This window comes from Thalassophryne amazonica, chromosome 21 (assembly GCF_902500255.1).
Source record: "Thalassophryne amazonica chromosome 21, fThaAma1.1, whole genome shotgun sequence".
NCBI classification, from domain to species: domain Eukaryota; kingdom Metazoa; phylum Chordata; class Actinopteri; order Batrachoidiformes; family Batrachoididae; genus Thalassophryne; species Thalassophryne amazonica.
The window spans coordinates 13,893,396-13,908,228 of NC_047123.1; the positions used below are offsets into that span (position 1 = coordinate 13,893,396).

General features: G+C 40.1%; 1 protein-coding gene and 1 long non-coding RNA gene across 6 annotated transcripts in view; one reads left to right on the top strand and one right to left on the bottom strand.

The window, feature by feature from the left end:
- Positions 1-14,833, bottom strand: part of lama2 (laminin, alpha 2) — a 780,279-nt gene that overhangs the window by 372,921 nt on the left and 392,525 nt on the right. For all 5 annotated transcript variants that reach the window (XR_004558560.1, XM_034162644.1, XM_034162643.1 and 2 more), the window contains exons 24-25: positions 13,096-13,232; positions 8,229-8,360 (exon numbers count right to left, since the gene is read on the bottom strand). Coding sequence is in view for 4 of the 5 variants with exons in the window: in XM_034162644.1 (XP_034018535.1) it covers positions 8,229-8,360; positions 13,096-13,232 (269 nt within the window). In the remaining variant the exon portion in view is untranslated. The remainder of the gene's footprint in view (positions 1-8,228; positions 8,361-13,095; positions 13,233-14,833) is intronic.
- The window catches only part of LOC117503416, a 559,959-nt gene that overhangs the window by 215,482 nt on the left and 329,644 nt on the right, over positions 1-14,833 (top strand). The window lies entirely within an intron of this gene.

A 14,833-nucleotide genomic window follows, 5' to 3' on the forward strand; every position in this document is an offset into this window, starting at 1 on the left:
AAGTAAATTCATTTTGTTCCCCTTATACCCCCATCACACATAGCCGGAATCACACAGAGTGGCGTCAGATTTATGAATTGGCACATATCCAAAAGGTGTCGGATTTCAGTTCCAAAACGTTCTGACAGCCATCTGCGGAAGGTGGGTAAAATCTGCTGGTGGCACCGAGTGTGAAGCACATGTTCATAATTCCCTGGGTGCGGTCGAGATGGGACACCTATCCGACAGAGGTCCATGATCAATCTGAGGACCATCTAACCGCAATTTACATATTCTGATGGTGACAAAACAGCATCTGAAATGAGCGCATATGAGGGAACCTCGAGATGAATCTGACACGGTGCAAAGCCTACCAGTATCTGCATGTGAACGTCGCACAGAAAGCTACTGCGTTCATGTACCGTCGGAAATTACAGGACTTTTTTGTTGTTTCAATCTCAGCAGTTGCTTGTGGCAGGATCATGGTTTTTGTTTTATGTTTGGTAAAATAATTCATTGTATCCACACAAAAGATTAATTCTGGCCTATATAAGGTTCCTGAGCCCAGTGAAGCTGACCCCCCACCCACATAAAAAAAATCCAAGCAAACAGGCTGTAATGTCCGATGGTACATGAACGCAGCAGCAGCAGCAGCAGCGATATGCGCAGTGTTCACATGGACTGATCAATTTACTGCTCTGATGATATATTCAATCATCTTTACACTTATATTTATTATACCTTTTGACAGTTTTGTGTTATAAATCAATACATGGCTTAGTAACATAATACACTGATACAGCAGCCACCACGGCACACCAGCGTTTTTTTTTTTTTCCTGGACTCCTGCACACTCCTGCGATATTTTCAGCTCCTGCTTGTCCTGCACGACCTGCGCCTTTCAGTCCAGCCGTGTCACCACTTTTACGCACGCACACGCACGTGAGGTCAGTGAGCCTGGGGAAAAGAGTATGAGTGAAGGAGTGATTGAATGGACACATATGGTGTGAGTCCGGTCCATACATTGGTTGTTCTTTGATGTCCAGTACAGGTCCTGTGCAAAGGGAAGAACACAGCGCTTTGGTCTGTGTTTGCCATCCAGAAATTTAGAGATCGGGCAGTCTGCAACACCTTTTATGGCCATCTAACACCAGTCTGTGTCATCCACATTGCTCTGGATGCGATCTGACAGGTGTGGACGAGGCAATCTGTCTGCATTCTGACAGAGCTGGCCACACCTCTTTTCCTCCCGACTGCATCGGATTATGCCAATATTTGCTGTGGCGAGCATAGCTGCGGCACATTCTTGCTATGTGTGACGGGGGCTTTAAAATTCTACTCACAACACAACATAATGGCAGTATAAAAAAATGGGAAGTTTTGCAAATTCACAGTCAGCATGGTTCAAAGATTACTTTTGTGACCTCAAGCATAAGGCTAAAGGTCTAGAACAAATATGACGTAGTTCAAAATTAGAAGTCTTCCACCTCACATGGTGTAATGCTATCTCAGACTAAAAGCATGCACTACTGGCTACAGAGTGGGCCTATTACTCTAATGTGATCAACAAAAACAAGTATAACTCAAAGTTCTTGTCTGACATGGTGTCAACACTTATTCATGGACAACCACCTGAAAGTCGCTCCTTTTACAGCACAAGATTTCTTAGATTACTTCGAGAAGAAAACAGACAACATATCAAGCATGCTTTAACCCAGCCACAACACCCTGCTATTGAGGTATTACCTAGATTTACAGAATTTGTAAATAGGTGTGGTGATGAAACTTGTAACATTGACTAAAAACCTGCTTATTTGATCCTTATTTGTTTAAGGACCTGTGGCCCACTCTTGGGCCGACTGTGCTGGAAATGATTAATCTGTCATTAACCCCTGGAATCCACTGGAACCTTAGGAAAATGTTTCAAATCTGCAGTGATTAAACCATTACTCAGGAAATCTAATCTTGACCCTAGTATATTGAAAAATTATAGGCTGATATCAAATCTATCATTTCGCTCTAAAATTCTGGAAAAGGTGGTTTCACAGCAGCTCGTGGACCACCTTACTGAGAATAATCTTTTGAGCCAATTCCAAATCCAGTTCAACAAGAGCTAACCTCATTAGGATAAAATCAACAAGAGCAGCCCTTAATTCAGTTCTCAATGAAAAAGCATCCAGGTCATTGTTTTATCAAAAACAGTGGTTATACGAGTATGGTAACAAACCCTGCAAATATTTGGCTCGGCTGATGAGTCACAGGGAGACTAACAATGCCATCGGGTCAATCAGAGATGCTAAAGGGACAAGACAGTTTGAAAGAAACAACATTAGCTCTGTCTTTGTCTCTTTCTATGAGTCCTTATATACATCTAAAAATGGAAGCACTGAGGAAGATCTTGATGAGTACTTCTCACAGATTAAACTACCAACATTAACAGATGAACAACAGGAGATCCTCGGTAGACCTACTGAGGAAAAGGAAATTTTGAAAGCATTATCACTAATGAACAGCGGAAAAGCTCCAGGCCCTGACGGGCTCCCTGTAGAATGGTTCAAGGCATTTAAAGAAAAGATTGCTCCCTATTTGTTAAGGACATTAAACTATAGTTTTACCACAACTCAACATCTTCCAGAAACTATGATGCAGGCAAACATTTGTCTTATCTTAAAACAAGGCAAAGATGCTGAGGACCCAGCATCTTATAGACCCATCTCCCTTATTAATGTAGATGAAAAAATACTATGCTTAATACAAGAATCTTTTATAAGATTCTTAGCCAAACATGACCAAACAGGCTTTATAAAATGGAGGAGCTCATTTCATAACATATGCAGGCTACTTAACATCATACAATGGGCTAATAATAAAAATATTAGGGTTTTGGTAGTGTAATTGGACTCTTTAAAAGCATTTTACAGACTCAAATGGACATATCTATTTCAACTGGGATGTAAATTTAAAGATTGGGTAAACTCTTATATTCCATCCCGAAAGCAGCTGTGATTACTAATTGTTACTGCTCAAATTGTTTCCCCCTAGAGCGTTGAATATGGCAAAGGATACCCTCTAAGCCCCCTCTTGTTCACCCTGGCCATTGAGCCCTTTGCAGAGATGATTAGAACCACTTTACATATAAAGGGATTCCCTGTTGCAAATGCAGAGCACAAAATCTCATTATATGCAGATGATATGTTACTGTATCTGAACGAAATAAACAGCAGCATTCCCAAATTGCTTCAATGTCTCAAACAATTTGGACTGGGTTTAAGGTGAATCTATCAAAAACAGAAGCAATGCCAATAGGGGTACTGGCAGGCTCAGAACCACCCTTGGGCTTTCCCTTTCATTGGGCACCAAAAGAAATTACCTATCTTGGTATAAAGGTGAGCCCTTGTCTTGAAAAAATGTTTAAATTGAATTTAATCCCAACATTAATACGTATAAAAAAGGACTTTGATAGCTGGAAAACGTTACCTGTATTCTGGCTGGGACAATTAAGCATACTCAATACGAATATACTCACGAGACTCATGTATCCACTGCAAATGTTGCCAAACTCCATTCTAAATTTTTGGTTTTCAAAGCTGGAAAAAATATTCACCCAATATATATGGCAGGAGAAGAAAGTGCGAATGAAAATTAGCAAATTACAGAGAAATAAAGATCAGGCGGGTTTATCAGTTCCAAAAATCCATCTCTATTATTGGGCTGCACAAATGTGTTAAATTTATGAATGGGTGAACCTTGATGTATCTAATCCATGGATCAATATTGAACCTGGCAGTTGTGGTATGGTATTATTAAAATATTGGCCCTTTACACGTTATAAGAAGACAAAATTAGAACTGCAGAACAATTTCACTAAACACTTTTAACACACGGCATAAAATGCAATTATTTTTTAAGTTAAAAGATCATTTTTCATTACTAGCTCCCACATTTCAGAATCCTGACTTTACCCCATCATATCATGATTCTGTGTTCAAATTCTGGAATAAGAGGGGCTTAGATCAGCTTGTCAGACTGTATCAAGGTGAATCATTGGTGTCATTTGAGGCTCTAAAGAATAGATATTCCTTACATTCATCTCACTTCTTCTACTACTTACAAATGAGACACTATATCCCAAATTCAATACATCCCCCAAATTTGAATTTCTGAGACTGAATTCTAATAAATAATAAACCAAAAAGATTCATTTCCCAAATATATAAAGTGTTCTCATCAAATACACCTTTCTCCACAGACCATCTCAAAAGACAATGGCAGGCTGATTTAGAAGAGGAAATAAATGACGAAAAATGGACTCTTAATAAAAACCACACTTAAAATTTTTAGATGCAACTCTGATCAAGAAACACAATTTAAGATATTACACAGACTCCACTTCACACATTTACTGAGAGGCAGACTGGGTCTGAGCTCATCATACTGCTCTAAATGCAACATTGAAATGGGTACACATGCACATGTTTTGGAAGTGTCTAAATATTCAAAAATTTTGGAGTGATGATAAAAATGAAGTGTCAACAATACTGGGATACCATCTGGAGCTTTCAGCTTTTCAGTGTGTTTTTGCCGCCAGAGTAGATAAGGCAAAGGACAAACACAACTCTAAACTGAGAGAAAATTCTTATTTATGTCGCAAGAAAGACCATTTTGAAATTTTGGATTTCCAGTGACTGCCCAACAATTGAAGACTGGTACACAGAGGTTCTGAAGATAATCCCTCTTGAGAGACTCAGATATATTCTTCACGACAACACTGATGGATTTTTGGACATTTGGCCACCAGTTTTAAGTAAAAAAAAAAAAAATCTCACATAAACTGAAATGCCCTCTGACTTGTTGTATTCCTGTGATTTTGGACTGTGGTGGACGTAATTGTGATAGTACTATACAATGTATACTATATTCAACTTTATTTTACTTTGCAATTTTGTTTTACTTCATTATTATTATTATTGTTATTATGATCCCATCTCTGCTGAGTATTTGGTTTGCTTATAAGGTGTTCTTGTAAAAAAAAGAGAAGGAGATTTAACGTATGTAATATTTGAATTTAATACATATTACAGTCCGACATAAAAAAGATTTATAAAAAAGAAAATATTCCACAGAGACAGCTCTCACTGAAGTGGTAAATGATCTTCTGTTTGCAATGGATTCGGACACCACTACGGTTCTGGTGCTGTTAGACCTTAGTGCTTCTTTTGATACCATGGATTACCATATTCTACTTGATAAGGCGGAGATTCATTTTAGGATTACTGGGAATGTCCTTGCATGGTTGACATCGTAACTGGCCAGTCATTCTTACTGTGTTTTGGACAACAACACTACATCTAACCTTAGTTAGTTCCACAGGGATCCGTCTTAGGCCCCTTGCTTTTCTCCCTTCATATAGCCCCCCAGGCACATATTGCGGCGTTTTGGGATTACCTTTCATTGCTATGCTGATGATACTCATTTATACATGTCGATAACTGCTGGTAATCTCATCCACATAAATTCCTTAGAAGATCGCCTTGCTTGCGTCTAGCAACTACTAGTAACTACTGATAGTAACTACTTTTAAACTCTGACAAACTGAATGATGGTTCTGGTCCAATGAGACATCAGCATCAATTTTGACCAGCTAACGCTTAGCCTAGCTCAGTGCCATACCATACACCTAACAAAGTGAGGAACCTTGGGTAATTTTTGATCCTACGTTGTCCTTTGACGTCCACATTAGAGATATTACAAGGACTGTTTTCTTCCACCTGCGAAATACAGTGAAGATTCGTCCCATCCTGTTTATGGCTGATGCTGAGACCCTGATTCATGCATTTGTTTCATTTAGATTGGACTACTGCAATGTTCTATTCTCTGGTTTACCGCAGTCCAGCATGAGGAGTCTCCAATTGGTTCAAAATGCTGCTGCCAGACATTTGACAGGAAGCACAAAGTTTAACCACATTACACACATTTTGGCATCTCTTCCCTGGCTTCCTGTCCCTGTGTCATCAGATTTTAAGGTTGTGTTACTAACCTATAAAATTGTTCATGGACCTTCCTAGGTTGATGATTGTATAAAGAAGTGAAGCTCCTTGAAGTACAAATTGATCCAGAAAAAGCCACTGTTCCTGTGGTAAACTGCATTAAGATGCCCACCAACACAAAGGAGAACTTTAAAAGAGTCACGCACACGTCAACGTCATTGCATGGCCACAGAGTTACGGAGTTGTAGAAGCGTAAATCAGGCTTTAGGATTTTAAGTTACCACTCCACAGTGGACTTAGAAAAAAAGAGCGACTTGACCAAATGTAATCCTTTTTAATGCACATAATGCCCGGTGCTTATTTAAGGCAAGCGTTTATTTTTTTCAGACAGCGGTTTTAAATAAGGCAGGCCCCTATTCAAGGTCGGCGGTTTAATAGAGTTAATACGTTAAGTCTAATTGGTGCTAGGGATTCCCCATAGATCACTCCCCGTAGATCAACACTCGTTCCGAGTACATATACCGTTTTAAAGCTGGACTGCATTTCCAAAATGCCACAAAAACCACCAAAAAATAAATAAAAGTACTTAATTTACTCATATTTTGAGTCAGTCTGGGTAAACTGTTACTACCTTACTCCCGGTTGTGATGAAAACGGGCAGCACAGTGGCTTAGTGGCTAGCATCGGTGCCTCACAGCAAGATGGTCGTGGAATCACTTCCCACCCTTTCTGCATGGAGTTTGCACGTTCTCTCCATGTCTGCGTGGGTTTCCCCCTGGCACTCCGTGTCCTCCCATAATAATAAAAAAAGCTTATTTAGGGTCTACTCTTTTCTCTGCTTTTGATGACCAAGGCAGTGTCTCTACAACTGGAGTCGGTCCCCGGGCGATGGACAGTGGCTGCCCACTGCTCCTAGTGGTTGGATTGTGTCTGTAATTAGGATGGGTTAAATACAGAGGAACAATTTATTTGTATGCATGTGTATATGTACAATAACAATAAAGGCTCTACTCTATTCAGTTCTATCCAATAAAAGTTGGTCAGCAAGCATCAGCGCTCCTCAATGCTCACCTGGAGCTGGCTGGCAGGAAGGGATTTACTAAAAGGAGGCGTGTCTCATTAGTCTTTGAGATGTGCCTCTGTTCAGCAAAACCCCCTCCAGGGTTCTAGCTAGAACCATTTTAGTGCCAGGTAAATTTTGTGACTGTGGTTCACAGCCAGGGGTCTAGGGGCAACATCCTGGCGGGCATCAAGGGGGTAGAGCCCTTCCCCCCCAAGCTACAGGGTTTATACCTCTAAAACCTTACTGGCAAGCCCTAATTTTTAGTGTGTTTAAATACAATGAAAGCAAGAATAAAAACATGACATTTCTGTTGTAATATTTGTAATATCAAAGTTGTTTTTTGCACGTTTCTATCAAAGTCTAAAGTAATAAAATAAATAACCTTAAAAAGATCATAAATAACACTGAGAAAGTTCAAACACTGCTCTGTTCCCCAAAAACGACACACTGTACCTTTAATCCAGTGAAACATTTAGAGTTTTTCTGTCATCTTGACAGTTTTGTTTTTTTTTCCAACGTTTTTGAGTGGGACTGCATTACTCTTTTTTTTAAACAATATAGCCCGTAATTATCCTGTATGAACAAGAGCTGAACCTGGACTGATTTGATTCTCAAATCTGCTCTTTTACATTTCAGCAGTAGCACAGATGTGGCTCCTCTCCTCTTTCAGAAAACCCTGCATGTTGGCTTGGACATTTCCCAACCGTGAATTATCTTAGTATCAGAAGCCAATATTGGATTGGATCGGCCCCAACCCTAACTCATTCACACTCATGTACTCCATCTTGCTCCTATTGATTTTCATTCCCCTTCTCTCCAGAACATATCCCTGTGACTGCACTTACTTGCTCTCAGCAGTGCACTGCAGAATCTTTGTCACATTGAAGCTCAGAAACAAATGTTCAATGCCACAGAAATCACATGCAGATCCTTTGAAAACATCACTACGTCAAAAAAAAAAAAAAAAAAAAAAAAAAAATCAATATGTATCAGGACATTCGAAGAATGCCCAGGGTCTTGTGCTTCTCTGGTCAAAGTACACCTGTATCACAATGTGGATGGCATGGATTGGAAATGTGTTGTCAATTCCTTGAAATAAAACCCAATGTGTTTCTGCTTTTCATTTTTTCTTTCTTGATGTAAATATACAACATATGTTATCAGCAGCAATATTAAAACAGGCGCAATGGGTAGTTTACCTGAGGGAAATCTCTGTATCCCAGTTGACATTCATGACACTTGTCTCCTCTGAAGGAGTCATGACAGAAGCAGCAGCCGGTTTCAACATTGCACTGTTGGGTCACTGAGCCAACCACGTTACAGCCACACTCCTGCCATACAGCACCAAGACATGATGAAACAATGAATTCCATTAAGACAAAATATTAAGTTCAGAAAATGTAGCACATAAAAATCAATAAAAAAAAAAAGGCCAATAAAAACTTACAATAGGGCAGTGCAGTCTCATTTGAACCCTGCATGAAATCACTGGATTTGAAGACTTATGGGAAAGGTCCCCATAAGTCTTCAAATCCCGCAATCCACATGGAGCCAAGGTGGCTCCCTTGTGCAATATATACACAGCATAATTTCACACAGAAAAATGGTGTACTGTTTTGTTTTCAGCTGCAATCACCGAAGCAGTCACGCAAAGTTTGCAGATTGGAGACGTCGTATCAGTGTTAGCCTTCACAGCTAACCAGAGTAGCTCCATTCTTTCGCCTGCAAAACCATCATGAACAAACCGCACCCACTTTTCTTTGCATGTAATTTGCCCAAAAACCCAATGAAAATGGGAAGAAGAGAAATTACATCATATGCGTCATATTTTACCCCTTTAGCGCCTGCCCTCAAACGAGAATGCTGTGACCTATAGAAAATGCAAAAATAAAAATTTGTGCAGAAAATCCATGTACTAATATGCACTATGACAGAGTCTGTTGATTCTAAATAATTCTACAGCTAAAAATAATTATGAAAAAAAAAAGCAATCAGAGATTTCTGATGTTTGCCAATCCAGATCCGGATCACCTCCATAATTCAATGGATTCTTCCATGCCCTAATATGTATCTGTGGTGCAAATTTGGTGAGAATCCATGAAGTAGTTTTGACATAATCCTTCAAAGACTATAAAGTGAAATCTTGATCCAGAATCTGTATGCGGATCTGGATCACCTCCAAAATACAACGGAGTCTTCCATGACCTAATATGTATCTGTGGTGAAAATTCAGTGAGAATCCGTGAAGTAGTTTTGACGTAAAAGTCTGCTGTGGTCTGATGAGTACACATTTCAAATTGTTTTTGGAAATCATGGACGTCGTGTCCTCCAGACAAAAGAGGAAAAAGACCATCCAAGATTGTTACCAGTGCAAAGTTCATAAGCCAGCATCTGTGATGGTATGGTGGTATGTTAGCGCCCATGGTATGGGCAACTTACCATCAATGCTAAAAGGTACATGCAGATTTTGGAGCAACACATGCTGCCATCCAAGCAACGTCTTTTTCAGGGACATCCCTGTTTATTTCAGCAAGACAATGCCAAGACACATTCTGCACATGTTACTACAGCATGGCTTCATAGTAAAAGAGTGCGTTTACTAGACTGGCCTGCCTGCAGTCCAGACCTGTCCCCCATTGAAAATGTGTGGCACATTATGAAGCGCAAAATATGACAACGGAGACCCCAGACTGTTGAACAACTGAAGTACATCAAGCAAGAATGGGAAAGAATTCCACCTACAAAGCTTCAACAATTAGTGTCCTCAGTTCCCAAACACTTATTGAATGTTGTTAGAAGGAAAGGTGATGTAACACAGTGGTAAACATACCACTGTCCCAGCTTTTTTGAAACGTGTTTCAGGCATCTATTTCAAAATGAGCAAATATTTGCACAAAAGCAATGAAGTTTATCAGTTTCAACATTAAATATCTTGTTTTCTGGTGTATTCAATTGAATATAGGTTAAAGAAGATTTGCAAATCAATGTTTTCTGTTTTTAATTTACATTTTACACAATGTCCCAACTTCATTGGAATTGGGGTTGTAGGTTGTGGGATCAGAAACACCACAGGTGGGAACCTGTGGTGTTTCTGTGTTGACTTGTGTTCTCCCCGTGTTTGTGTGGGTTCCCTCCAGGTGTTCCAGCTTCCTTCCACATCCAAAGACATGCAGGTTAGATAGATTGGAAACTTTAAATTCTCTGTAGGTGTGAATGTGTGTTTGTCTACAACAGACTGGTGTCCTGTCCAGGGTGTGCACCACCTCACGACCTATGGTTACTGTTTATTTTAAATCTCTTCTTTTGAAGGCAAAATATATGATACAATCTATTTACTTAGTCTGTTGTTCAACATCCAAAGCTTGAGTTTAAGCCTCATGCTGACTAAATACTTCCTGGTTTCTATTAATTTGTCATTATTGCTGCCTTTTGGCTTTTAGAAATCTCGACTGCTAAACAATTACCTTTCAAAGACGGACCAAACTTGTACTAAAGTGAGATATGGGGAAAGTGACAGTGAGTCATAGACTGGTGAAAAGTTAACAGAAACAGAGAAGACTGTGTAAGCATGTATGCAAATAAACATACAACACAACAAATGTGAGAAATGGAATGCAGAGAACAGAAAAAGTAAAGACCAAAGAGTGCAGGTGAATGAAGGCATGATTTAGAACAACAGTGCAAGGTTAAAGATGGAGTAAAGATGGAGAGCAAAAAAAAAAAACAACAAAATATATTATTTGTTAATTAAAAGTATTATACTAAATTATACTTGTATACGTGTAAATCCAGACTACAGCTTAATTCCATAAATATATTCAGATTAAATAACAAAATATTGCGAAATTCATTTTTGGAGCTCCAAGGCCACAGTTGAGGATGAATACAGTACTTGTCTACTGACCTGAATTATGACAATAAATAAACTGCCCATAAGGTCAATAAGTCAGACCATCTTATTTTCACCAGACGTAACTTTTCAAATAAATAACCAGTCAAGACCTTGCCACACATTTGAGCAGCATTTGTTGCCAACATAGTGCTTAGTAGTTAGCAATGTTTCCTCACAGCAAGAAGGTCATGGGTTTGATTCCCATGTGCGGCCTTTCTGTGTGGAGTTTGCATGTTTGCGTGGGTTTCCTCCAGGTGGTCCGGTTTCCTCCCACATTTAAAAAGACAAGTTGGTTAGGTGAATTGGAAACTTTATGATTGCCCAGGACTCCCTTGCAATCTGAACTCCAAAATTTAATGGGTTCTTCCATGGCCTAATATCTATCTGTTGTGAAAATTACATCAATCTCAATGGGACTAACCTGGTTAAATAAATATTACATTAAACATGATATACTCCCCATGTTAACAAATTAATGCAAACATCAACAAGTACTAACTATTTTTTCATGTCAGCCTAATTTGTGATCGTAAACGATATGCATGTACAGTGGGGTAAAAAAGTATTTAGTCAGCCCCTGATTGTGCAAGTTGTCTACTTAGAAAGATGAGAGAGGCCTGTAATTTTCATTATCGGTACACTTCAAGTATGAGAGACAAAATGAGAAAAACACTCCAGGAAATCACATTGTAGGATTTTTAAAGAATTTATTTGTAAATTATGGTGGAAAATAAGTATTTGGTCAAAAACAAAAGCTCAACTCAATACTTTGTAACATATCCTTTCTTGGCAATGACAGATCAAATGTTTCCTGTAAGTCTTCACACACTGTAGCTGGTATTTTGGCCCATTCCTCCATGTAGATCTTCTCTAGAGCAATGATGTTTTGGGGCTGTCGCTGGGCAACATGGACTTTCAACGACCTCAACAAATGTTCTAGGGGGTTGAGGTCTGGAGACTGGCTTGGCCACTCCAGGACCTTGAAATGCTTTTTATGGAGCCACTCCTTTGTTGCCTGAGCGGTGTGTTTGAGATCATTGTCATGCTGGAAGACCCAGCCACGTTGCATCTTCAATGCTCTCACTGATGGAAGGAGGTTTTGGCTTAAAATGTGGCCCTCTTTATTCTTCCCTGAACACAGATCATTTGTCCTGTCCCCTTTTGCAGAAAAACAGCCCCAAAGCATGATGTTTCCACCCCCATGCTTCACAGTAGATATGGTGTTCTTGGGATGCAAATCAGCATTCTTCTTCCTCCAAGCATAACGAGTTGAGTTTTTACTAAAAAGTTCTATTTTGGTTTCATCTGACCACATGATATTCTCCCAATCCTCTTCTGGATCATCAATATGCTCTCTGGCAAACTTCAGTCAGGCCTGGACACGTACTGGTTTAAGCAGGGGGACACGCCTGGCACTGCAGGATTTGAGTCCCTCTCTGCATAGTGTATAGCCTTTGTTACTTTGGTCCCAGCTCTCTGTAGGTCATTCATCAGGTCCCTCCGTATAGTTCTGAGATTTTTTGTTCACCGTTGTCATGATCATTTTGACCCCACAGGATGATATCTTGCGTGGAGCCCCAGATCGAGGAAGATAATCAATGGGCTTGTATGTCTTCCATTTTCTTTCAATTGCTCCCACAGTTGATTTATTCATACCAACCTGCTTGACTATTGTAGATTCACTCTTCCCAGCCTGGTGCAGGTCTACAGTGTTCTTCCTGGTGTCCTTCGACAGCTCTTTGGTCTTGGCCATGGTTGAGTTTGGAGTCTGACTGTTTGAGGCTGTGGACAAGTGTATTTTATACAGATAATGAGTTCAAACAGGTGCTATTAACACAGGTAACAGGTGGAGGACAGAAGAGCCTCTTAAAGAAGAAGTTACAGGTCTGTGAGAGCCAGAAATCTTGCTTGTTTGTGGGTGAACAAATACTTATTTTCCATCATAATTTACAAATAAATTCTTTAAAAATCCCACAATGTGATTTCCTGGAGTTTTTTTTTTTCTCATTTTGTCTCTCATAGTTGAAGTGTACCTGTGATGAAAATGACACACCTCTCTCATCTTTCTAAGTAGGAGAACTCGCACAATCAGGGACTGACTAAATACTTTTTAGCCCCAATGTAGGTTGCAAATATTCTTCTGACTGGTGTTTGCAGGAATTGTCTGAGCAAACCTTGCATCCAGTGATGATGTCATGGTCCCAGTGGTTGGGAGCACAACGGTCACACCTCTCACCAATTGTGTTTGGAGGACAGATGCATTGTCCCGTGTTGGCATCACAGTTATTCCCCACATGACTGCACTGACAGGCTGCAGAGAGAAGAATGGAGAGTAAAAAATAATGCTATGCTAAAATACAACGGCCGTATGACCATTGTCTTCTTTATAATTTGCAGTTGTTTAATGGGTATCCCAGTGCAAAGTGAAAGTGTGTGTGTGTGTGTGTATATATATATATATATATATATATATATATATATTTATTTATTTATTGATATTTACATGAATTATTAAGATCTTATTGTCTTGTGTCCAATTTGTACATGTTCAATAGAGCCCCTCTATCAATCAATCAATCATAAACAATATTTATATTTTAACAGCATCTGCAGAAGCCCGTACATGCGCGCATACATGAGCTTTTGACAAGCATGGAAGTTAACTTTGAGACAGCGGAAGTTAGTGCGTACGCTGACATTCACGAAATGTCTTGTAAATCACTCCAGAGGTGTCATAAGTTTCCAAATACAGCATTTTCAGTTTTAGAATTGTTTATTCTTGTCAGCTTTTACATAATATATGACAAAGAAGTTATATTTACACACAAACAAAACAGAGTATGCAGCTAGTTAGACCATAGATATCCCATAATAGACAGGTATTATGGTCATGTGAACTGGAGCGCCGACCCACCCATCTTGAAAGGTTGAAGCGCTGCTGCGGTCGTTGTCAGTGGTAAATGCATGCTTTGCACTTGTAATCACATTCTCTGGCTGACCTTTCCACTGTGATTTACATTTAAGATGTGAAAACTTGTGCTTTGGTCAAGTCAGATACGTAGACTTGAAGTCAGATTTATCATAACTGTTGATTCTTTCTCCCTATAAGACTGCGAATGTAGCATGAAGTCGAGCTCCTGTCAATAGAAAACTCATGTCATCAGTTAATTCTCTGGCTGATTCCTCTTTTTTTCCTCTGTGCTTTGACAGTGACATATTTGAATGAAATCATGAGCAGAAGAGGCAAAACAGGTGGTAAAGTCAGGGCCAAGGCAAAGACTCGCTCCTGTGCTGGATTGCAGTTTCCAATTGGTCGTGTCCACCGTCTGCTTGGGGGAGGGGGGCTGTGCGGGGCATATGGGTCCGGAGCCCCCGTTTACCTAGCGGCTGTGCTGGAGTGTCTGGCCACTGGAATCCTGGAGGTGGCCAGCAGCGCTGCTCGGGAGAGTGGGAAGACTGGTGTCATTCCCCGTCACCTGCAGCTGGCTGTCCTCAACAATGAGGAACTCATGAGCGGCATTACCGGCTGGTTCGGGGATCTTGGCGGTTGGATGCTTGAATGCGGCCGCTGGGCGGGCGGGGGCTCCAGCACCCAGGCGCTCCACGTGGTTGCCCTTCCCCTTCCTCGGTGGGCACAGTTGGCTTGGGGCTGCGGTCCAGCATGGAATTATTTAGTTTTAATCCTTCGCTGTCAAAGCACAGATAGCTGCCATTTTTAAGGTAAGACACTGAAGTTTTGTCAACTAAAATAAGTAGAGAAGCTTGAATCTTCAACTGGACTGGGTTGCTTGACGCAAGGAAGTTTCGCGTCTAATTGCAGAAGCTTCCTCAGCTAAATTTCTTGCTCTGGTAGTCTGACTTCTGTCTTGACTCTTGTAAAGAAGAATTCTTCCCAAGCAACCCAGTCCAGTC